The sequence below is a fragment of the Macaca mulatta genome, chromosome 2 (genome assembly GCF_049350105.2).
Source record: "Macaca mulatta isolate MMU2019108-1 chromosome 2, T2T-MMU8v2.0, whole genome shotgun sequence".
NCBI classification, from domain to species: Eukaryota; Metazoa; Chordata; class Mammalia; order Primates; family Cercopithecidae; genus Macaca; species Macaca mulatta.
In genome coordinates this window covers 52,935,174-52,960,484 of record NC_133407.1, presented here as the reverse complement: position 1 = coordinate 52,960,484, position 25,311 = coordinate 52,935,174, and the positions used below count along the sequence as shown (strand labels likewise).

Sequence of the window (25,311 nt, the reverse complement as noted above, 5' to 3'; positions counted from 1 at the left end):
GAAAACACTCAAAGTATAAATGAAACAAAAACATTACAATCAATATACTAGAAATATAATGAATCATTAGAGATTTTATGAATAATTATATGCCAACAAATTAGATAACCTAGAAAAAATGGACAAATTCATAGACATGTAGCACCTATTGAGACTGAACCATAAAGAAAAAGAAAGTCTGAACAGACCAATAGCAAGTAATTAAACTGAAACAGTAATTAAAAGTCTCCCATCAAAGAAAAAGCCCAGGACTAGATGGCTTCACTGCTGAAAACTACCAAACTGGAAAGGAAGAAGTCAAATTAACCTTGTTCACAGACGACATGATTGTATATTTTAAAAACCAAAGAAAACTCTATCAAGAAACTGTTAGAGGCTGGGCATGGTGGCTCACGCCTGTAATCCTAACACTTTGGGAGGCTGGGGCAGGTGGATCACTTGAGGTCAGGAGTTTGAAACCAGACTGGCCAACATGGTGAAACCCCATCTCTACTAAAAATACAAAAATGAGCTGGGCATGGTGGTGGGTACCTGTAGTCCCAGCTACTTGGGAGGCTGAGGCAGGAGAATTGCTTGAACCTGGGAGGCGGAGGTTGCAGTGAGCCGAGATCTTGGAGCCACTGCAAGATCTGGAGCCACTGCACTCCAGCCTGGGCGACAAAGCTAGACTCCATCTCAAAAAAAAAAAGAACAAAGAAAAAAGAAAAGAAACGTTAGAACTAATAGCAAATTCAGTACAGTTGCAGGATACAAAATCGACATACAAAAATCAGTATCATTTGTATATGCCAACGGCAAACAATCTGAAAAATAAATCAAGAAAGTAATCTCATTTACAATAGCTACTCTGGAGAGTGCAAGCTGTAATCCTTGGTGGCTTCCATGTGGTATCAAGGCTGTAGGTGTGCAGCATTCAAAAGAATACAAGTGGGCTGTGAACCAACCACTTTTGATTAGCATTACTAAAAGAGAGCCAAGTGCTAATATCTAAGACAATTAAAAAAAAAAAAAAAAAGCCTCAAAAGTCAGCCCATCCCATCACAAGCCCAGAGGCCTAGGAGGAAAAAATGGTTTAGTGGGTCAGGCCTGGGGAGCCACTGCCCTGCACCATCTTAAGAGGCTGCTCCCTGCATCCTGGCTCCTCCAGCTCCAGCCTCAGCTCCAAAGGGACCCTGGTACAGTTTGGGGCACTGCTCTGGGGAGCACAAGCTGTAATCCTTGGTGGCTTCCATGTGGTATTAAGGCTGTAGGTGTGCAGTATTCAAAAGAAAAGAATGCTTGCCAGGTTCCAACCTAGATTTCAGAGGATGTATTAGAAAGCCTGGGTCCCAGGCAGAAGTCTGTCACAGGACATAGCCCCCAGACAGAAACTCTGCTAGTGCAGTATTGAGGGGAAATGTGAGGTTGGATCCCCAACACAGACTCCCTACCAGGACAGTCTAGTGAAGCTATGGAAACTGGGCTGCTACTGTCCAGACCCAAGAAGGGTAGAGCCACCAGAAGCTTGCACCCTCAGCATTGAAAAGGCATAGACACCAGACTCCAACCTGTGAGAGCCATGGGGATGGAGCTTCCCAAGGCCATGGGAGCCCACCCCTTGCACCAGTGTCCTTGGATGTGGGACACAGAGTCAAAGATTATGTTGGAGCTTTAAAGTTTAATGTCTGCCCTGCTAGGTTTCAGACCTGTGTGGGGCCTATTTCCCTTTCTTTTGGCCAATTCCTCCCTTTTGGAATGGGAATGTTTACCTAATACCTGCACCACCATTGTATCTTGGAAGTTAAGAATTTGTTTTTGATTTTACGGGCTAATAGGTGGAAGGAAATGTGTCTTGAGTCTCAGATGAGACTTTAGACTTTGGATTTTTGAGTTGATGCCAGAATGAGTTACGACTTTGGATACTATTGGGAAGAGATGACTGTATTGTACGATGCAAGAGGAACATGTGATGTGGTGGGAGAAAGGGGACCACCCGTGCACTGCTGGTGGGAATATAAAGTAGTATGGCTACTAGGGAAAACAGTATTGAGGTTCCTCAAAAAAGTAAAAATGAAACTACCATATGACCCAGCAATCCCATTGCTGGATATGTGTCCAAAAGAAAGGAAAATTAGTATATTGAAGAGATACTTGTACTTCCATGTTTACTGCAGCACTATTCACAATAGCCAAGATATGGAATCAACCTAAGTATCTATCAATGGATGAATGGATAAAGAAAATGTGGTATATACACACAATGGAATACTATTCAGCCATAAAAAAATAAAACCCTGTTATTTGCAGCAACATGGATGGAACTAGAGGACATGATGCCAAGTGACAGAAGCCAAGCCCAGAAAGACAAATATCCCATGTTCTCACTCGTAGGTGGGAACTAAGAAAACTGATCTGATGGAGGTAGAGAGCAAACTAGTGGTTACCAGATGCTGGGAAGGGTGGAAGCGGGTAGTGAAGAGAGGTTGGCTACTGGGTACAGAAACAGTTAGAAGGAATAAGTTCTAGTTTTTGATAGTATGGTGAGGCAACTATAGTTAACAGTAAAGTTATATATTTCAAATAGCTAGATGAGAAGCTTTGAATTATTCCCAACACATAACACAAAAATGATCATTGCTTGGGGTGATGAATATCCCAATTATCCTGATTTGATCATTACATATTGTATGCATGTATCAAAATATAACATGTATGCCATAAATATGTACAACTATTACATATAACTAAAAAATTGTAAAATGCAATGAAAGCAGTGCAGGGAAATTTATAGCACTGAATATATATATTAGAAAAGAAGATGTCTGCTTCTCCTTTGCCTTCCACCATGATTATAAGTTTCCTAAGGCTTCTCCAGCAATATGGAACTGTGAGTAAATTAAACCTTTCATTTATAAATTACCCAGTCCTGGGTATTTCCTATAGTAGTGTGAGAACAGGCTAATACAATCTGCTCTATAGGAAATCCCCAAGAATCCACAAGAAAGCTACCAGCGCTATATACAAATTCATCAAACTTGTAAGTTGTAAGATCAATGCATAAAAATCAGTTGTGTTTCTCCATATCAGCAATGAACAATCCATAAAAGAAATTTAGAAAGGAATTCTATTCATAATAGTATCTAAAATAATAAAATACCTAGAAATAAATCTAAGGAGATTAAAGACTTATAGACTGAAAATTACATGACACTCCTGAAGGAAATTAAAGAAGACATCAATAAATGGAAAAGCATCCCATATTCATGGATTGGAAGACTTAATATTGTTAAGATGTCAAGACTACCCAAAGCAATCTACAAATTTATCACAATCCCTATCAAAATTCTAATAACTTTTTTGCAAAAATAGAAAGTTCTATCCTCAAATTATTCTCAAGTTATTATGGAATTGCAAAGGACCCTGAATAGCTAAAATACTGAAAAAGAACAACAAATGTAGAGGACTCACAATTCTTAGTTTCAAAACTTACTACAAAACTAGAGTAATCAAAATAGTGTGGGACTCGCATAAGGATAATCATATAGACCAAAGGAATGTACCTGACAGTCCATAAATAAAATCATACATCTATGGCCAATTTATTTTTGATGAGAGTGCCAAGATATTCAATGAGAAAACAGTCTCTTCAACAAATGGTGCTGGGATAACTGGATTTCCACATACAAAAAAATAAGCCGGGAGCCCTACCTCGTATTTACTATATATAAAAATGAACTCTAAATTGATAAAAGACCTAAATATAAGCTAAAACCATAAAACTTTGAAGAAAACATAGGGGTAAATCTTTATGATCTTGGATTTAGCAATGTATTCTTAGATATGACATCATAAGGTAAACTGGACTTAATCAAAATTTAAACTTTTCATTTCTGCAAAAAAGTTCTTGGAATTTTGATAGGAATTGTGCTGAATTTGTAGAATGCTTTGGGTAGTCTTGATATCTTAACAATATTAAGTCTTCCAATCCATGAATGTGGGATGCTTTTCCATTTATTGAGGTCTTCTTTAATTTCCTTCATAAGCAAAAAAAAAAAAAAAAAGTTTTTGCTTATGCTTCATATCATAAGCAAAAAAAAGAAAAAAGGTAAATTGGACTATATCAAAATTTGAAACTTCTGTACATAAAAGGACATTATCAAGAAAGTGACAACTGACAAGAATGTGAAAAAATATTTGCAAATCATGTTATCTAGAATATACAAAGAACTCCAATAACTCAAGAACAAAATGATAAACCACCCCAATTGAAAATGAGCAAAGTACTTGAACAGACAATTTGCCCAAGGAAATATACAAGTAGACAATAAGCACAAGAAAAGATGCTCAACATCATTAGTCAGTAGGGAAAGGCAAATAAAACCACATTAAGGTACCACTTCATACCCATTAGGATAGCTATATTAAAACAAAAGAACAGAATACAGCAAGTGTTGACAAGGATGTGGCGAAATATGAACCCTTGAGCATTGCTGCTGGGAATGTAAAACAGTACAGTAAGTGTGGAAGACAGTATCCAGGTTCCTCATAAAGTTACACAATATCACTCCTTGGTATATACCCAAAATAATTGAATCCATGGACTCAAACAGATACTTTTTTATCAATGTTCATTGCAGCATTATTTACAATAGCCAAAAGGTGTAACCAACTCGTATTCACTAATAGATAAATAAATAAACAAAATGTGGTAAAAATACACAACAGACTATTATTCAGCCAGAAAAAGTAAAGACATTCTGATATATGCTACAACATGGATAATCCTTGAAAACATTATGGTAAGTGAAATAAGTCAGAAACAGGACAAATATCAGGCAATTCCACTTACGTGATGTACCTACATAGTCAAATTCAGAGACAGTAAGTAGAATAGTAGATGCCAGTGGCTAAGGGGAAGCGGAAATGGGGAGTTACTATTTAACTGGTACAGAATTTCAGTTTGGGAAGATAAAGAGGTCTGGAGATGGATGGTGGTGATTGTTGCATAACAATGTGAAGGTACTTTAAAATGATTAAAATGATAAATTTTATGCTATGTGTATTCTGCTACAATAAAAAATATAATCTTTTTTTTGTGCATATACTTGGAGGTGGGGTGGCCATGGCAAATCAATTTTTACCTTTAAGTGGAAAGGCAAAGTGTTAAACATAGGTAAACACTATTGAAAAAACCAAAGTGGGAAGACTAGCTCTATCAGGTCTTACCATAAACCTACTGTAACTGAAACAGTGTGATACTGATACATGGTTAAACAATAAAACCAAGAGAAATCCAGAAACAAACCCACACATATCTGGACCTTAATTTACATCAGAGGTGACACTGTAGAACAGTGTATTTTCAATAATTAGCTCTGGAACAACTGGATACCCTTATATAAAATATCAAACTGGAAAAAAAATTGGACTCCAATTTTACACAATCAATTCATGTGGATTAAACACAAAAGACAAAAATACAAAGCTTTCAGAAGGTAATATAAAATAACATCTGTATGATCTTGGGATACAAAATGTTCTTTAAAAACATGGAAGAGGCTGGGCGCGGTGGCTCATGCCTGTAATCCCAGCACTTTGGGAGGCCAAGGTGGGCGGATCATGAGGTCAGGAGATCGAGATCATCCTGGCTAACATGGCGAAACCCTGTCTCTACTAAAAATACAAAAAATGAGCCAGGCATGGTGGCGGGTGCATGTAGTCCCAGCTACTCAGGAGGGCGAGGCAAGAGAATAGTGTGAACTTGGCAGGCAGAGCTTGCAGTGAGCCGAGATCGCGCCACTCCACTCCAGCCTGGGGGACAGAGCGAGACTCCGTCTCAAAAAAAAAAAAATCAAATCAAAACAAAACAAAACAAAAATAGAAGAACACTACCATGAAAATCAAGAATTTTGGTCCATAAACTAGAAAAAGACAGTTAAAACACACAAAATTACTGAAGAACTAAATTGCCATACACTACACTTTCAGAGGGGCTTGTAGGAACATATAAAGAATTTTTCCCACATATGGAACAGACACATGGGCATATATCATGAAAGGTACTTCGTGAAAGTGAAAATCCAACTGGCAAATAATGTGAACAGATATTTAACCTCATTGCAAGAAGGGAAATAAAAAGTAAAACAGCAATGAGTTATAAACTCACCAGAATGGCTAAGATTTAAAAGTCCTTTTAAGATTTAAAAGTCCAGTACAAAGTATTGGATAAATACATGGAACAACAAGAACTCCTATACACTGTTGGTGAAAGTAGAAACTGGTACCATCCATCCCTTTGGAAATGATTTTGCATTATCCAATAAAATTGAAAATAGGTATATACTATGATCAAATTAATCTACTTCTAGGTATATATACTAAAGAAATTCATGGACATATGCAACAGGATATATGTACAAGTATATTCTCAAAAGTATGGTTTATAATAGCCCTAAACTGAAAAAAAATGAACATCAATTAACAGTAAAGTGGATAAGTAAAATCTTTAAAAGACGGAATGAAAGTAAATGAACTATACCTACATGCAATAAAGTGTATAAATTTCATTAAAAAATTAATAAGAGGTAAGAAAAATATAATTCAAAAATAGGCAAAATTAAGCCAACTGTTTAGGTATGCATTCATATGTGGTACAACTTAAGAAAGGCAGTGAAATTATCATAAGCCAGGATAGTCATTACCTCCAGAGGACAAAAAAGGATTATTTATCTAGAAGGGAACATAATAGCTCCTAGGGTGGTAGTAATGTTCTATCTCTTGAACTGGATGGTTCTAGAAATATGTATCCTACATACTCTTCTGTATAAATGTTATACTTCACATTTTGAAAAAAGTGATGATAAACACCACTCCATAGAGAAAAACAGTTATGCTGATGGGTTCCTAATGGGTTCAGGCTGCCAAGCAACCATATTATATTTCCCTAGTCCACTCCTCCTCCTACTCTCCTGGAATAACAGTATTTTATACCTCTGTTCTTAAAAGCTCCAATACCTCCTCCTCTGTCCTCACCCTCAGTTGGTGATTTCCTAAGTAACTGAGAGAAATGAAAGCAAAGAACATTTCCACAGACACACCACTACAAATACCCACCTATTGTGATTTTTCACCCACATATTCTACTTTCCCTTAGCTCAAGTCTCTATGATACTACCTAAGGCCAGTCCGCCTTTTTGTGCAAGAGATCCAATCTCCTCTTGCCTTCTCAAGAACATTACAGGAACTCTCCCATCTGTCACCTGTATCATCAATTTCCTTTAGCAAACAAACATGCTGTTATTTCTTGACTCAACTTCCCCCACCAGCTATGACCCCATTTCTTTGCTCCTTTTTTTAGTTAAACTTCTTTAAAAAATTATCTCCAATTCTGCTCTTTCCATTCTTTCTTAAATCTACCACAATCAGATTTTTGGCCTGACCACTCTGTCAACTGCTCATCAAGATCATCAATAGTCTCTAATGGTTAATACTGAGCTCTCATTTTACGTATGTTCAGGAGCACTGACACAGGTTAGCATTCCTTGCTCCCTGATAGATTTGCATCACTGGGTTTCTGGTAAATCATGCTCTCCTGATTTTCTTCCTGTGTAATTGGTCACACCTTCTCAGTTTCCACTGCTGCCACTTCTGATTCCTCTTCTACTTAATGATGGTATGCCCCTCAGTGTCTTTGGTATTCTTCTATCTGTACTCACTCTCTTGGTAATCTCATCCAGTCTAATGATTTAAATGTATTTTCGTGCCAGTATTTCCAGTTCAGACCTCTGTCTTAAACTCCAGACTCATTTCTAACATCTAATAGACATCTGAAATTCCATTATGTTCAATACCAACCTTCCAATTTCCCTGCTAAAACCTGCTCTTTCATACATTAACCATCCTTATTTCTATTTAAGGACTTTCCTTAAATAGAGAGACCATCCATTTTGTTGTTCAGACCAAAAAATCTGGAGTCATCCTTGTCTCCTCTCCCAATATCTAGTCCATCAGTAAATTCAGTATATTCCATCTCCAGATATAGCCAGGATTTGAAGATTTCTTCTCCACTGATAATCAGCCCAAGCCACATTTATATCACACCTGAATTACTACAATAACTTTCCTGTCTGTTCTCTCTGTCTACACCCTTTGCCCTCTAATAACCTATTCTTAATATGCCAGCAGAAGGATCCTTTTAACAGTTAACTGAGACATTCTCTCTCTCCTCTGTTCAAAATCCTACTATAGCTACCCATCTTACTCAGAGGAAAAGCCAATGACATGCATTCCCTTTAAACCCAGGACAACATCACCATTTTTTAAACTTCTTTTTTTTTTTTTGAGAAGGAGTCTTGCTCTGTCACCAAGCTAGATTGCAGTGGAGTGATCTTGGCTCACTGCAACCTCTGCCTCCCAGGTTCAAGTGATTCCCCTGCCTCAGCCTCCTGAGTAGCTGGTACTATGGCTAATTTTTTTGTATTTTAGTAGAGACGGGATTTCACCATGTTGGCCAGGATGGTCTCGATCTCCTGACCTCGTGATCCGTCTAGTGATTCCCCTGCCTCAGCCTCCTGAGTAGCTGGTACTATGGCTAATTTTTTTGTATTTTAGTAGAGACGGGATTTCACCATGTTAGCCAGGATGGTCTCGATCTCCTGACCTCGTGATCCGTCTAGTGATTCCCCTGCCTCAGCCTCCTGAGTAGCTGGTACTATGGCTAATTTTTTTGTATTTTAGTAGAGATGGGGTTTCACCATGTTGGCCAGGATGGTCTCGATCTCCTGACCTCGTGATCCGTCTGCCTCGGACTCCCTAAGTGCTGGGATTACAGGTGTGAGTCACCGTGCCCAGCCTTTTTAAACATATTTTTAACACACAAAATGAAGCCTAAAAAAGTAATTCCTAATCTTCAAACTAGTTCTGGTCTATGTAGAAATCTTAATTAATCCAAGCTGGGCCCAGGGGCACATGCCTATAGTCTTAGTTACATGAGAAGCTGAGGTGGGATGATCATTTGAGCCCAGGAGTTCAAGCTCAGGCTCAGCAACACAGTGAGATGAGACCCCATCTCTTAAAAACAAAACAAAACAAAAAAACTATTAACTAATCCACACTGTATAATGATAATGTAAATCACTGTATAATGATAAGGTAAATGTAAAATGCAGTGCATTTTTAGAAATGTCTATTCATTATTTTAACATGATGTTCTTTTTCCTACTTTTTTGTTAAGTGTTCTGTTTTTTAAACGTTAATGTTAAATGGCAGGTTTATAAAACATTTTATTATTTGAAAAATAAAAATGTGGCAGAACTATGTTTTATTGTCTTTTTCTCTATTTTCTCCCTCCACTCCCTACACTTTTTCACTGCTGAATTAAAAAACAGAATACTTTTACTGGTATATGAAAATGAAGTCTGGGTTATGGTATATGAAAATGAAGTCTGGGTATTATCAGATATCTACTTGATAAATCCCAGCCAAAAGGATTTATCAAGTAGATATCTGCACTAAAAGGTCACTAAACCACAGAGAAACTATACTATAGGGGAAACTTACATTGGCTATGGTATTATAGTCACACCTCTCCTGTAGTTCTGTCAAAACTGGCTATGTGATATTAAAATTCCTAATGTCCCTGACCCTATTTTTCCTCATCTATAAAGGGAAAATGATAATAGTATACAGTTCATAAAAGTATGAAAATTAAGATGATATATATAAGTGATGATATATAACAGCTACCTATGTGTTTAATTAATACAACACTATACAGTGTTATATCATGGGAGACAGAATAGGAGGAAGGTAAGTGGGAGTAGTCCACCTGGTGCAGAAAAATATTTTATCCACTGACATTGTTAAGAACTAATGGCACATGGTGATAATATTTATAAGCATTTTGGTTAGTTTAATTATTGTTTTTAAATTCTCTGCAGACTGTGCATCCCTTTCCTGCCTTCACCAGGTCATCACAGCAAAAGATCATCTCTCACATTCATTCTTAACTGAAAGTCTACTTAGCGTTAGGCAGAGTTTATGGTAGGGAGACAGAAGGTAGAACAAGAGTATAGTCTTAAAAAGTCAGAAAACAGGCCGGGCACAGTGGCTTACACCTGCAATCCCAGCACTTTGGTAGGCTGAGGTGGGTGAATCACGAGGGGAGTCCAAGACGAGCCTGGCCAAGATGGTGAAACCCCGTCTCTACTAAAAATACAAACATTAGCCGGGTGCAGTGGCAGGGACCTATAATCCCAGCTACTCGGGAGGCTGAAGCAGGAGAATCGCTTGAACCTGGGGGGTGGAGGCTGCAGTGAGCCAAGACTGTGCGACTGTACTCCAGCCTGGGTGGTGACAGAGTGAGACTCCATCTCAAAAAAAAACAAAAAACAAAAAACAAAAAAAAAAAAACAGGAAAAAACAGATGCTGGAGAGGATGTGGAGAAATAGAAATCTGTTGTTTTCTCAGGAAACAACAGATGCTGAAGAGTATGTGGAGAAATAGGAATGCTTTTACACTGTTGGTGGGTGTGCAAATTAGTTCAACCATTGTGGAAGACAGTGTGGCAATTTCTCAAGGATCTAGAACCAGAAATACCATTTGATCCAGCAATTCCATTCGTGGGTATATACCCAAAGGATTATAAATCATGTTACTATAAAGACACATGCACACAAATGTGTATTGTGGCACTATTCACAATAGCAAAGACTTGGAACCAACCCAAATGTCCATCAATACTAGACTGGATAAAGAAAATGTGGCACATATACACCATGGAATACTATGCAGCCATAAAAAAAAAGATGAGGTCATGTCCTTTGCAGGGACATGGATGAAGCTGGAAACCATCATTCTCAGCAAAATACCACGAGGACAGAAAACCAAACACTGCATGTTCTCACTCTTAAGTGGAAGGTGACCAATGAGAACACATGGACACAGGGAGGGGAACATCACATACCAGGGCCTGTTGGGGGGTGGGGGGCTAAGGGAGGGATAGCGTTAGGAGAAATACCTAATGTAAATGATGTTGATGGGTGCAGCAAACCAACATGGCACATGTATACCTATGTAACAAACCTGCACGTTGTGCACGTGTACCCTAGAATTTAAAGTGTAATAATTTTTAAAAAAAATTTTTTAAAGAGTATAGTCATCCTGCAGTCTTAAATAAACTAAAGATAATTATTTAGAAAACAAATACTTACCTTTCTTGAATTTATGTACAGGAAGTTTCTTAAGTTGATCTTTACGAAGTCTGTTTCTTCTAGCTCTATGTCTATCCTGAACAAATTTTGTGATCTAAAAATAAAAGAGTAAAAAAAGGAGTCAGATATTAAATGTGCAAATAGAAAGTGACCATTAAAATAACAAATATCTTTTAAGTTTCTGGATAGCTACTGCAAATCAATTCAATTCATTTAAATTCGAACTGCAGTAGTATTATTAATTAAAGCATTAAATCGTATTAGTGATTAGTTAACCCATAAATTACCCCTTGAAGTTTTTATTAATTGATCTTGATTACCTTTGATTTACTGACAGAGACATTATAAAAAACATACAACTGTTTGCCTGCAAAAATACAAATGGTAAACTATAGATTTTATAAAGACTCCAATGGGTTAAAAAAAAAAAAAAAAAGAATGGGGGCCGGGCGTGGTGGCTCACGCCTGTAATCCCAGCATTTTGGGAGGCCAAAGCAGGCGGATCATGAGGTCAGGAGATCGAGACCATCCTGGCTAACACAGTGAAACCCCATCTCTACTAAAAATACAAAAAATTATCCAGGCGCGGCAGCAGGCACCTGTAGTCCCAGCTACTCGGGAGGCTGAGGCAGGAGAATGGCGTGAACCCGGAAGGCAGAGCTTGCAGTGAGCCGAGATAGTGCCACTGCAGTCTGGCCTGAGTGACAGAGCGAGACTCCATCTCAAAATAAACAAATAAATAAATAAATAAGCGAGACTCCATCTCAAAATAAATAAATAAATAAATAAATAAATAAATAAATAAAATAAAAATAAAAATTAATGGGAAGGTTGATATTCCTATATATTACAAACTAATAAAAATTTCAAACATACACTTATTAGTTACTGCAGAATAATGGGCAGAAATAATGCAGAACACCTTCACTACAAATATTCAGAAATGCTGGATAAAATATACAAAATATTTTAAACTATAAATTGCTATGCTTGCAAAAATAAAAAGGAAGTACACAGGGCCAAAAACCAAATACCAAAACACCCTTTGCAAAGGAAAAATATGAATGTCAAATTTAAGAACTTCTCTGCTCAAAAGGCACTGTTAAAAAAATAAAAGACAACTGAAGCGGGAGGATTGTTTGAGGCCAGGAGATCAAGACCAGCCTGGGCAACATAGTGAGACCCTATCTCTAAAAAGAAAAAAATTAGCCTGGTGCAGTGCCGTGTGCCTGTAGTTCCAGCTACTTCGGGGGCTGAAGTGTGAGAATCATTTGAGTCCAGGATGTCAAGTCTGCAGTGATTTATGTTTGTGCTACTGTACTCCAGCCTGGGCAACAGAGTGAGAGCCTGTCTCCAAAACATAAATAAATAAATGAATACATAAATAAAATTTAAAAATTAAAAATAAAGATGAGCCACAGACTGAAATATTTGCAAATTGTATACACAAGGGATTTGTATCCAGAATATATACAAAAAACTCTCAAAGCTCAATAATAAGAAAACAAGTTACCCAACAGAAAAAATGGACAAAATATTTGAAGATACTTCACCATACAAGACATACAAACAGCAAATAAGCTCTTGAAGAGATGTGCAAAGTCAGCAGTCAACAGGAAAACAAAAATTCAAATCACAAATACTATAATACAATACACCTATTCGGTGACTAAAATGTAAAAGACTGACTACACCAAGTGTTGGCATGGAAGTGGAGGAACTGGGACTCTCATACACTTCTGGTGGGATTGTAAAATGGTACAACGACTTTGGAAAAGAGCTTGGCAATTTCTTATGAATCTAAACACACACTTATCCTGTGACCCAACTGTCCCACTCCTAGATATACTTACCCAATGGAAATGAAAGCATATTTCCATACAACAAATGTCCATGTCAGCTTTATTTGTAAAAGCCAAAAACTAGAAACAACCCAAATGTTGATCAATAGGTAAATGAGTAAACAAATCATGGTATATTTACACAATGGAATACATCTCAGCAATAAAAAGGAATGAATAATCCATGTACTCAATAACATATATAAATCTCAAAATAATTATGGTGACAGAAAGAAGACAGACACAAAAGAGTACAGACTTTATGATTCCATTTATACAAAGCTGTAGAAAATGCAAAGCAATCTATAGTGACTAAAATCAGATTTGTAGTTGCCTGGGCATGGAGAAGGGTGGCGAGGGGAGGATGAAGGAAAAGTTGAAAGGCACAGAAGGAAGGCATTGCCAAACTTTTTAGGGTGGTTAATATCTCATTATCTTGATTGTGGTGGTGGTGGTTTCACAGGTATATACATACATATCTGTTACATATGTGTATGATATGTGTGATACATATGTGATATACATATGCAAATGTGATATATATATGCATATAAACCTATGTCAAAACTTACCAAAGTGTACAATTTAAATATGTGTAATTTATTATATCAAATCATACCTCCATAAATTTTTTTAAAGTTTAATGGTAACCACTAAAAGAGCAATATAATGCAAATTTTCATATCAATAGGGAAAAGAAAGTAAAAGTTATTAATGCAAATTTACACAGAAGAAAAAACAGAATAAAAAGTAAACAACAGAAATTAATCCAAATACATATGTGATCACAATATATGTTAAGTGGATTAAATTCACCAGTATTTAAAGGGAGTATATCACATTGTATAAGAAAAAAATTCCAATCATATGCTATTTACAAGACACAAGATAAAAACTGAATGATACATTAGGACAAAAATAAAAGTAAAAAATAAAGGGATAGGACCAGGTGCAGTGGCTCACACCTGTAACTCCAGTGCTTTGGGAGGCCAAGGCTGAAGGACTGCTTGAGCCCAGGAGTTTGAGACTAGCCTAGGCAACACAGAGAGGCCCCATTTCTACAAAAAAAAATATAAAAACAATTAGCTGGGCATGGTGATGTGCGCCTCTAGTCCCAGCTACTTGGGAGGCTGAGGTGGGAGGATCACTTGAGGTTATAGTGAGCTATGATTGTGCCACTGCACTCCAGCCTGGGTGACAGAGCAAGATCCTGCATAAAATAACCAAATTAACATAAAAAATAAAATAAAGGGATAAAGATCTATTAAGCAAAAGAAGCCTAGAATATCAAGCAAAATAGAATTTAAGGAAAAAAGCATCATTAGGAGAGTCATGACAACAATAAAAACAACACCTTATCTAGAAACAAAAGAGTGAAATACATACGTTCACAAGCTCAGCAACTTATAGCGTAAGCACACAAAAAATTGTTAAGACTATAGATCTGTGCTGTCCAATTTTGGTAACCACCAAGTACATGTGACTACTGAGCACTTGAAACATAGATAGTCTGAATTGGGATGTGCTGTAAGTATAAAGTAGACACCAGATTATGAAGACACTGTACAAAAAGAATGTAAAAATATCATATATTTGTATTAATTGAATGTTGTTATATATTTTAGATTTATTGGGTTAAATATAGTATTAAAATTAATCTCATCTGTTTTCTTTTTTTAACCTTTTAAATTTGGCTACTAGAAAATTTAAAATTATAATAAAATGTGGCTCATAAGATTGTTCTATTCTTAGCACAGCTTCAGAAAATAGAAAAGAACGCAGAAAATTATTAACGATTGTGGTGATGGTTGCATAATTCTGCAAATAAAATTATTGAATTGTGCATTTAAATGAGTTAATTTTTATGTTAATTATATCTCAATAAAACTGTTAAAAAATTAGACAAAACAAATTCACAAGTTCGAACTAATGAACACAGAACTGCCCTTCGTGTCTTTTCACACACAGGGAATGTTTACAAAATTTAATCAGAAAACCATGCCACAAAGAATCCATAACATACAATGTTTTCTTACCTCAACACAACTGAATTAGAAATCAATAGGAAAAAAATACATACTTTGGAAATGTAAAACTGTACTGAAATAATTTATAAGTCACAGAACAAATCGTAATGAATATCTACTTTTCTGAGGGGGTGTTATAATCAGCATGCCACCTAGATTCTAAATAACTTGAGAAATAAGACCATGAACTGCCAGAAGGAGGAAGGTGAAACAACTAACTCACTGGAGAGAGAAACAGAACTTTTTGTACTTGTTTCAGCAACACATATACTAAAATTGGAATGATACAGAGAAGATTAGCATGACCCCCGTGCGGTGCAAGAAACATAATTTTTTAATTGAGCAATAGAATTAGGTTGCCTTAGCCACTCAGATATAGACAAACACAACTTTGGAATGAGGTAGGCCTTCCCTTCACCCTGTCGCAGAATTGCAGAACCAGCCCTAACCCTGGAGGAGCTGAATCAACATCTATGTCCCAAAGTCAGGTTAATAACAAAACAAAGATGGTGGAGCTGAGCCAAGTGTGCCCAATTTATTCTTCCTAACTATGCCACACAGATAAGACACTTTATCTCCTCTAAGGTGGAAAGAGTAAATGGGCAGAGAAGGGCTAAGAGTTATAGTAACTGAGTTCCCCCTTCATACGGATTGAAACATTAAGAGTGATAAAGAAACATCCTACATTAAAATGAAAAACTTTTAAATTTAAGTCGAATGAAAACAAGAATTTTCCTTATCAAAAGTTGTGGGTTTCAGCTATAGTTATTGTTGTAGAAAAATTTATAACCTAAATGCATATACTAGAAAAAAAAAATAAGCATTTGGCTGAATAAAGTAGAAAAAGAAAAGCCATACAACCAGACAAGGTAGAAGAAAGAAAATAAGAACAAAAATTCATGATAAAGATAAAGAAAGTAAAGAATTTAGCATTAAGTTCTACCAAAATGTAAGCGGCTTAACATCGGGGATTTTTACCGATTTTGTTTACTGATGAATCTGTAGACCCTTGAACAGTGCCTAGTTCACCATAGGTACAGAATAAATATTTATTGAATGAAAACCTACTTCTGTGAAAGACTAATAAGGCAATAATTTCTGACAACATTGTGAAAGGCACAGATGGATATGAATAAAGATAACTTATTCCACAAATAGTAGAAATTCTCTTTAAATTGTTATTTGAATATATGAATATTATAAATCACTTTATTCCACTACACTTGAAAACCGGAAATTTCTTAGAAATACAATTTAGTAGGAACTGGAAAACCATCTGAATATCTATATAACTATGAAAAAGTCACTAGACCTAGATGATTTTATAGGCATCCTCTACAAAAATGTCAAGTAATAGATAACCCAAATTTTCTTTAAAAAAAAAAAACTATTTTAGAAAGTAAGAGAAAGCTTTAGTTTTATGAGCTATAATTTTGATTGTCTAGTTTTTTTTAAATTATGGTAAAATATACACAACATAAACCTTACTATCTCAACCACGTTTAAATGTACAGTTCGATGGCTTAAGTACATTCATACTGTTGTGCTACCATCACTACCATCCATTCACAGACTTCATCTTATTAAGCTGAAACGCTATATCCATGAAACAATAACTCCCCCTTCCTCAGTCCCCTCAGTTCCTGGCAACCACCATTCTAGTTTCTGTCTCCATGAATTTGGCTACTCTAGGTATGTCGTATAAGTAGAATCAGTATTTGTCCTTTTGCGACTGGCTTATTTCACATGGCATAAAGTCTTCAAGGTTCATCTATGTTGCAGCATGTGTCAGAATTTCCTTCCTTAAAAACACTGAATAATATTCCATTGTATGTATATTCCACATCTTGTTTATCCATTCATCCGTCAATGTACACTTGGGTTGCTTTCATCGTTGGCTATTGTAAATAATATTGCTACGAACATGGTGTACAAATATCATACGAGTCTTTGCTTTGAATTCTTTTTGGTATATACCCAGAAGTGGAATTACCAGCTCGTATGGTAATTCCATGTTTTATTTTTTGAGGAGTTGCCATACTGTCTTCTTTAGTGGTTGTTCCATTCTACCTTCCTACCAACAGTGCTCAAGGGATTGTCTAGTTTTCATGTCAAGGTTATTCTGGCCCCATAAAACCAAAGCTTTCTCTTACCTGAATATTCAGATTGCTAATATTCTAGGATTTTTACATCGATGTCCAAGTATAAAAAATTAATCTATATTAGAAATCTGAATAATCTAGAGATGTAAGGGCAAAATTTCTATATCATAAACAGGATTTATCTCCAGAATATATGGAATTTCAAAATTTACAAAGCATATTAATGTAACCCAACATAAACATGATAAAAGAGAGAAAAATCAATTATTACTACAACAGATGAAAGACATACAATCCAGTACCCCATTTTGAAAAGTCAAGCAAATAAAAATCTGATTTATGTCCAGGACTTATACTGCTTTTTCCCCCTTATTTTCCCAAAAAACATAGCACAATGTTAAAGGAGGTAGAACAATAGACATCCATTTCCTGTTCTTGACCTTTTTTTTTTTTTTTTTTGAAACTGAGTTTCGCTCCTGTTGCCCAGGCTGGAGTGCAATGGCAAGATCTCAGCTCACTGCAACCTCCGCCTCCTGGGTGCAAACGATTCTCCTGCCTCAGCCTCCTGAGTAGCTGGGATTGAAGGCGCCTGCCACCATGCCCAGCTAAATTTTCTATTTTTACTAGAGATGGGGTTTAACCACATTGGCCAGGCTGGTCTTGAACTCCTGACCTCAGGTGATTCACCTGCCTCGGCCTCCCAAAGTGCTGGGATTACAGTGTGACCCACTGCACTCGGCCCTGCTGTTCTTGACTTTCAAGGGAAGGCTTCTAGCATTTCACCATTTAATAATGTTTATTTTAAGTTTTTAGTCTATATTCTTTCTCTGTATAAGGATATTTACTTGTACTCCTGGTTTTCCAAGGGTATTTTCGTTTGTTTGTTGTTTGGTTTTCTAACTTACTGTCTACTTTCTTGCTTCTACGCTGAAACCTCAAGGGAATCAACAAACAAATTACTGTAATGGAATTTGTTACACGATTACATGATTAATGATTAATGACATGATTATATGATTAATACATAAAAATAAATAATGTCCCCTGACCAAACCTTGCTTTCTAAATACAACTCTCTAATTAAAAAAACTAGGACTCCTTGGGAAAAGGTCTGATGCTAGGGGTGGGACAGGAAAAATATAAAAAATATACAATGAACCTGAAGCATCTTATAGTATAAGACAGTAGTTAAGAAGTGCTTAATAATCATTTAAAAAGGGATAGCACTGAATCAAAGGAACATAAGATCCAGCATGACAACAGCCAAAGTTAAACAATTTAAAAACAATCAAAAACCAAAAATAACGTATGAATAGTACTGGATTATAACCTAAGTGTAAAATAAATACACATGAGTGCATACTAATGTAAGTGGTTGGTTGAATAAATAAATGCGGAGAAATCTTCCTTGCAGAAGAATTTCAGATAATGCAGATATGCCCTCCCCTTCCCCCACCTTAAGAGTGGGCTATACTTAGTGCCTCACTTCTAAAGAAAGAACAGAGTAGAAAAAGGAAAAAATATTAACTTTATAATGGAGAAATTCAGCAAACACTACCTTAACCAAGGAATGAAGGTTAGCATCATCAGTGATGTTCTACAGATATCATATACCCCCAAATATGATGTGAGGAGAAGGGCACTTCACCTCGGTGATACTCTTTCGAAAAACCTGTAGCCTTGTCTAATCATGAGAAAAAAATCAGGCTGAGAGACATTCTACAGGATACCTGGCTAGCACTCCTCAAAACTATCAAGGCCATGAAAAACAAGAACAGCAAAATTGTCATAGACCAGAGGGAAGACAGGATAATGAAATACAATGTGGTATCCTAGATTTGATCCTGGAACAGAAAGAACACATTAATGAAAAACCTGGTAAAATCCAAAATGTAGAGTTTAGTTAATAGTAATGTACCAATGTCAGTTTCTTAGTTTTGACAAAAGTCTCCTGGCGATGTAAAATTTTAACAATGTGGGAAAGTAGATGAGGGATAAACAGGAATTCTCTTCTTTGCAAACTTTCTGTAAATCTTAACATTATTCCAAAATTAAACGTTCAATAAAAAGCAATGCTCTAATACTCAATTATGAGAATAACCAATTATAAAATATAATTTCAAAAATCCCTTTTATGGTAGCAAGAAAAACTGTATGTGTGATAAGTCTAAAAGATGACATGCAAAACATTTATAGAAAAATTATTATTCAACTGATGGAAAGACCTAAATAAGTAAATTTAAAAATACGATAGCATCATAGGAAGACTGAACATTTTAAAGATAGCATTTAATCTTTAAACTAATCTATGAATTCAATATAATAATAAATGTACTGAATATTAAAATGCATATTCTTTATGACAAAGAAGTTGGCAAGAATAGTGGGACTGTTTTATATCTTTGCAAATCTATTTTAATATCTGTAAAAATAGAATACAGAAGGATTTTCAAACTGCTTCTGTTTTCAAATATTTTGATATTGCACATCACGTAGCCTCTAGAAACTTTTACTACACGCGTCTAAGAGAATGAGAGTGACAAAGGCAAATATTACCTTAATATTATTATGTAAATAATTTTGATTTTGCAGACCTACTAATAGTCCTGTGACCATACTTTGATAATCACCATTACGGAGAAATAATATGTCATTCCCCCTTAACCTTAAGCTCTCACATTATTTTTTTCATACTTTAATATAAAAATTTTCAAACATACAGAAGAGTTGAATTTTACAATAAATACCCATATATCCACCTGAATTCTATAATTAACATTTTACTATGCTTTTTGTCACATCTCTATTTACCCATCAATACATCTTACTTTTTCCTCTTATTTTTTTACAGTGTATTTTAAAGTAAGTTGCAGGTATCAGTGTACTTTCCCTAAAATACTTTGGCATGCAAATCATTACTCAGTTTAGTAAATTTTTTTTTACAGTTCGTTTTCTTTTGAGGTAAAATTTACATATAATGAAAAGTACAACACAATTGATTGTGTGAATCCAGACAAATGCCATGCATTTTTGCAACCCACATCTCTATCAAGATACAGAACATGACTGTCATCCCCCAAAAGTTCCCTCATACTCTTTTCAGTAAATTGATCACTTCTCTCTAACCCCCCAGAGGAAATCACCATTCCTATTTTTTCCTACTCACATTATCTTTGTTTTGTCTAGAACTTCATATAAATGAATTTATACAATATGCACTCTTTTATGTACATATTGTTTAAATTCTCTCACTCAATACAATGTTTTTAGATTCATCCATACTATTTTTTAAAAATTATTAAAAGTTAATGTACCTACCATGAAAATGACTATTAAGATGAGACAGATGCCCACTATGATAAGGAAGGGAATTAGGTAGTATTCCAAAGGAAGACTAAATTCTGGAACTAAGATAAGGTGGCCCCTAGAAGAAAACAAAAATCAACAATTGAGAATTGAAGAATTGTTAAATTCTGATGTTAATTAAAAACAGGAAAAAATATTTTTAAAAACAGACATATAGACATTACAATTAAATCCACTACACACATTTCATTTTCTAAAATACGACTTCCAATAATTTAAGGAATGCTTTCTACATCTTTAAGTCTATTTTACATATTTTTCCTAATAGCATGCCTATATGATTAAACTGTGTGAAGAAAACTAGCCAATCAATACTTACTGTGTCTATCCTGGAGATACGTTATTTATTTATTTTATTTTACTTTATTTTTTTGAGATGGAGCCTTGTTCTGTTGCCCAGGCCGGAGTACAGTGGTGCAATCTCAGTTCACTGCAACCTCCACCACCGGGGTTCAAGTGAGGTAGCTGGGATTATAGGTGCCTGCCACCATACCCTGCTAATTTTTGTATTTTTAGTAGACAAGGTTTTGCCAAGGTGGTCTTGAACTCTTGACCTCAGGTGATCCACCCGCCTCGGCCTCCCAAAGTGCTGGGATTACAGGCGTGAGCCACCACGGCAGGTCTAGAGATGTTGTTTATTGAATTTACTAACTGGAGCAAAAGTGTATTTTATATGTAAAATCATGGTAGTACCTTGGGTACCAAAAAGAACCTCCACCTCAATCAAATTACTGTTCATAAGTTCTTCCTATGGAAAAACTCTAGAGTCAGTATTGATAATTATGCTGTTTCCTCCCTATCTGCTTTACATGTATCTGTTGTACCAGGTACAATGCATACAGGTCCTATACTCTACAATTATCTATGAGATACGGAATGAAAAACTGGTCAAATAATTCATAAGAGTTACAGCTTCCCGTATATCCCCCACCTTCTCCACCGCTGGACTGAAAAAAACTACAGAAATGTGTATGTTGTAAGGTGGGGAATAGGAAATGCTACATGCCTTAATTCTCATTTGTCATTAACCATGTTATTACTGTGACATTATCATTACAAAAATTGACAGGGACCCATGAAATAAAACTGTAATCAAAATAAGCGCATCATGTTGCATGAGGAAATTTTACATGGCATCAAAGCTCTGCATTAAAAATTGACAGGGACCCATGAAATAAAACTGTAATCACAATATGCACATTGTGTTGCATGAGGAAATTTTACATGGCATCAAAGCTCTGCATTAAAAATATCCTTAGTTTAGGGAAGAGTCTGGATAATGTTCAGTAATATGACAGATATGACAGATCACTCCATTGGGTTCACTGTGCTACTAGACTAGTATGGTGCCAGCAAAGCTACTCTGTTATCCACTGCCAGTTAATTTTTTAGGTAGTGAAGTCAGGTATTTCATAACAGAAAGGTTCAATGCGAAACAATCGTTCTCAGTATAAAGGAAAATAAAAACAGATTTACTTCTTTCCTCATACAGAGGTGCTTAGGACACAACAGCACTTGAGACAAATAACATGAATGCAACTTATTACTTTCCGAGGCTATTTTTAAATCTTCACGCTATTATTTCTTATACATACACACAAGGGGCTCTATCAAGCTCCAACAAACAACAAAGATAATACCAGTAATTTCCCCCAATAATTTAAACTTTCCAAAAATTGCTACAATTGCTAGAATACAAGTAGCTTTTTACTTCAATCACTTTCCAGCAGAATGGGGGATGACAAAAGGATTCCACACACCTTTGTACAGCTTTGCACAAAATACTAAAGTAACTTATAGATCGTCAGTGTAAAAAAGAAAATCAGCAGCAGCAGGACCTAAGCTGCTCTATTTAATACCATCTCTTCCAGCACGAGGTTAGCCAGCTTTGCAAACAATATCCCTGTTCTCCGCACATACCCTCTGAAACTGCCCTGAGCCAATGGTACTGAGAGATGAAAACATGCTAGCAGTCCTCGCTCTCTGCGCCTCCTCAGGCTCAGCGTCCACTCTGGCGGCGCTTGAGGAGCCCTTCAGCCCGTCATGGCACTGTGGGAGCCCCTTTCTGGGCTAGCCGAGGCAGGAGCCGGCTCCCTCTGCTTGCCGGGAGGTGTGGAGGGAGAGGCGCGGGGGGAAATCCGGCCTGCGCTGCAGCGCTCGGGGGCCAGCGCAAGTTCCGGGTGGGCGTGGGCTCGGCATGCCCTGCACTCAGAGCAGTCAGCCAACGCCGCCAGGCCCGGGCAGTCAGGGGCTTAGCACCCGCGCCAGCAGCTGCAGAGGGTGCGCCGGGTCCCCCAGCAGTGCCAGCCCACCAGCGCTGCTCTCCAATTCTCGCCTGGCCTCAGCTGCCTCTCAGTGGGGTAGGGCTCGGGACCTGCAGCCCGCCATGCCCCAGCCTCCCCACCACAGTCCTGCAGCCCCAGCCCTTGGACTAGCGCTGCCCCCTGCGCCAGGGCACCAGGTCCCATCCAACGCCCAAGGGCTGAGGAGTGCGGGCACGAGGCGCAGGACTGCCTGGCAGCTCCACCTGCAGCCCTGGTGCGGGATCTACTAGGTGAAGCCAGTGGGGCTCCATAGTGGGGACTTGGAGAACCTTTATGTCTAGCTAAAGGATTGCACATATACCAATCAGCACTCTTTCAAAATGGACCAATCAGCTCTCTGTAAAACAGACCAATCAGTAGGATGTAGGTGGGGTCAGATAAGGGAATAAAAGCAGGCTGCTGGAGCCAGCCAGCGCCACCCATTGTGGTCCCCTTCCCCACTGGAAGCTTCCTTCTTTCGCTCTTTGCAATAAATCTTGCTGCTGCTCACTCTTTGGGTCCACACTGCCTTTATGAGCTATAACACCACAAAGGTCTGACGCTTCACTCCTGAGGCCAGCGAGACCAAGAACCCACCAGGAAGAATGAACAACTCTGGACGGGAGGAACAAACAACTCCAGATGCACCATCTTAAGAGCTGTAACACTCACCGTGAAGGTCTGCAGCTTCACTTCTGAGGCCAGCGAGACCACGAACCCATCAGAAGGAAGAAACTCCGAACATGTCCGAACATCAGAAGGAAGAAACTCCAGACACACCATCTTTAAGAACTGTACCACGAAGGTCTGTGGCTTCATTCTTGAAGTCAGCGAAACCAAGAACCCACCAGTTCCGGACACAGTACCACTTTTAAGTATAAGAGCCTTTCCATGAGACCTCTACAACCTCCCTACCCCACAGCCACTAACCTGCTACAAATTAACACTGTTGGGGTTTAGAAGCCAGAGTATTGCATATCCTAAATTCAACCCATTGTAACTTAGTATCTCAGCAGTAGGAAGGCTTACAACTTTCATATTCTTTTTCTTCTCTTTTTATGTTTATGACTTCCTAAGGCACATTCAGCCTTGATGAGATAAATAAATCCTGTCCTATGAGACAAGCCCTAGGGTTGCTCAGAAATAAACAGAGCTTCTAGGTGAGAAGGAGCAAGCTAAAATAACAAATCAGGGCCAGGCGCGGTGACTCATGCCTATAATCCCAGCACTCTGGGAGGCCAAGACAGGCAGATCAGGAGGTCAGGAGATTGAGACAATCCTGGCTAGCACGGTGAAACCCTGTCTCTACTAAAAATACAAAAAAATTAGCCGGGTGTGGTGGTGGGCGCCTGTAATCCCAGCAACTTGGGAGGCTGAGGCAGGAGAATGGCGTGAACCCGGGAGGCAGAGCTTGCAGTGAGCCAAGATCACGCCACTGCGCTCCAGACTGGGCGACAGAGCGAGACTCCGTCTCAAAAAAACAAAACAAAAAACAGAACAAATCAGGAAGTCCCAGTGAACTAGGAACTTCCTGTGTGTTTGTAACTACAGAAATGGAATCAATTCCAGAATTTCCTAGTAAGCATTATGCTAAGATTCATATGCCCACGTTCTAAATCTAATATTCTACATATCCTGTTAATGCTCTCCATTAGAAACTAAATACATTTTAGTTTACTGTCAAGATATATTGTGAGGATTTTAAAGGGTCAACAATTGATTAAAAAAAAAAAAAATTTTGGGCATCTCGCCTGTAATCCCAGCACTTTGGGAGGCCAGGGTGGGTGGATCACTTGAGGCCACAGGAGTTCAAGACCAGCCTGGCCAACATGGCAGAACCCCAACTCTACTAAAAATACAAAAAAAAAAAAAAAAAAAAGCATGGTGGCCAGCACCTGTAGTCCCAGCTACCCCAGGGGCTAAGGCTGGAACCTTAGCTTGAACCCAGGAGGCAGAGGTTGCAGTGAGCTGGGATCCCACCACTGCACTCCACCCTGGGTGACATAGTGAGGCTCTGTCTCAAAAAAAAAAAAAAAAAAAAGGGTTTTGAGCATCTTGAATCAAAAGCTCAATGTACATTCAAGATACTGTTTTTTTCTTAACCAAATCGCTAATGGTGGATGTGGTGATAGTGATGATACAGGGAACTACAACAGAACTACAATGGAATTTGAGTCCCCTGGCTCCATTTCTATTTCTTCTGTCAGCCCAGGTCTCCCACAGCTGAACTTGCAGACTCATCCTTGCCCTAGTCCCAGATTAATCTGTATTTGAGGAAGAAGGCATTTAAACAGCTTTAGGAAGTATCCCACCACACTGTCTCCATGTCCATGCCTAAATACAGCACATCTTATGAGCTCTGCAGCTAAGATTTGATCATTGAAGATCATCTAAGCAACCCAGAAAATAGGGTCTTATTTTCCTTTGTGTGAGTTCCCAGGCTAATTTCAAACCAGCTGCCTAGACTTAAGCTTGATAATAA

General features: G+C 37.5%; 1 protein-coding gene and 1 non-coding gene across 4 annotated transcripts in view; one reads left to right on the top strand and one right to left on the bottom strand.

Moving 5' to 3' along the window:
* RNF13 (ring finger protein 13) overlaps positions 1-25,311 on the bottom strand; it is a 161,940-nt gene that overhangs the window by 24,829 nt on the left and 111,800 nt on the right. For 2 of the 3 annotated variants that reach the window (XM_028843772.2, XM_015131793.3), the window contains exons 7-8: positions 20,479-20,584; positions 11,191-11,284 (exon numbers count right to left, since the gene is read on the bottom strand). In XM_028843772.2, the coding sequence (XP_028699605.1) occupies positions 11,191-11,284; positions 20,479-20,584 (200 nt within the window). Of the gene's footprint in view, positions 1-11,190; positions 11,285-13,043; positions 13,113-20,478; positions 20,585-25,311 lie in introns of all 3 variants that reach the window. The other variant, XM_015131791.3, reaches the window with a different exon arrangement.
* On the top strand, positions 15,309-15,413 carry LOC114676540 (U6 spliceosomal RNA). The gene has a single exon (XR_003727603.1). It is a non-coding gene; the product is annotated as a U6 spliceosomal RNA (small nuclear RNA).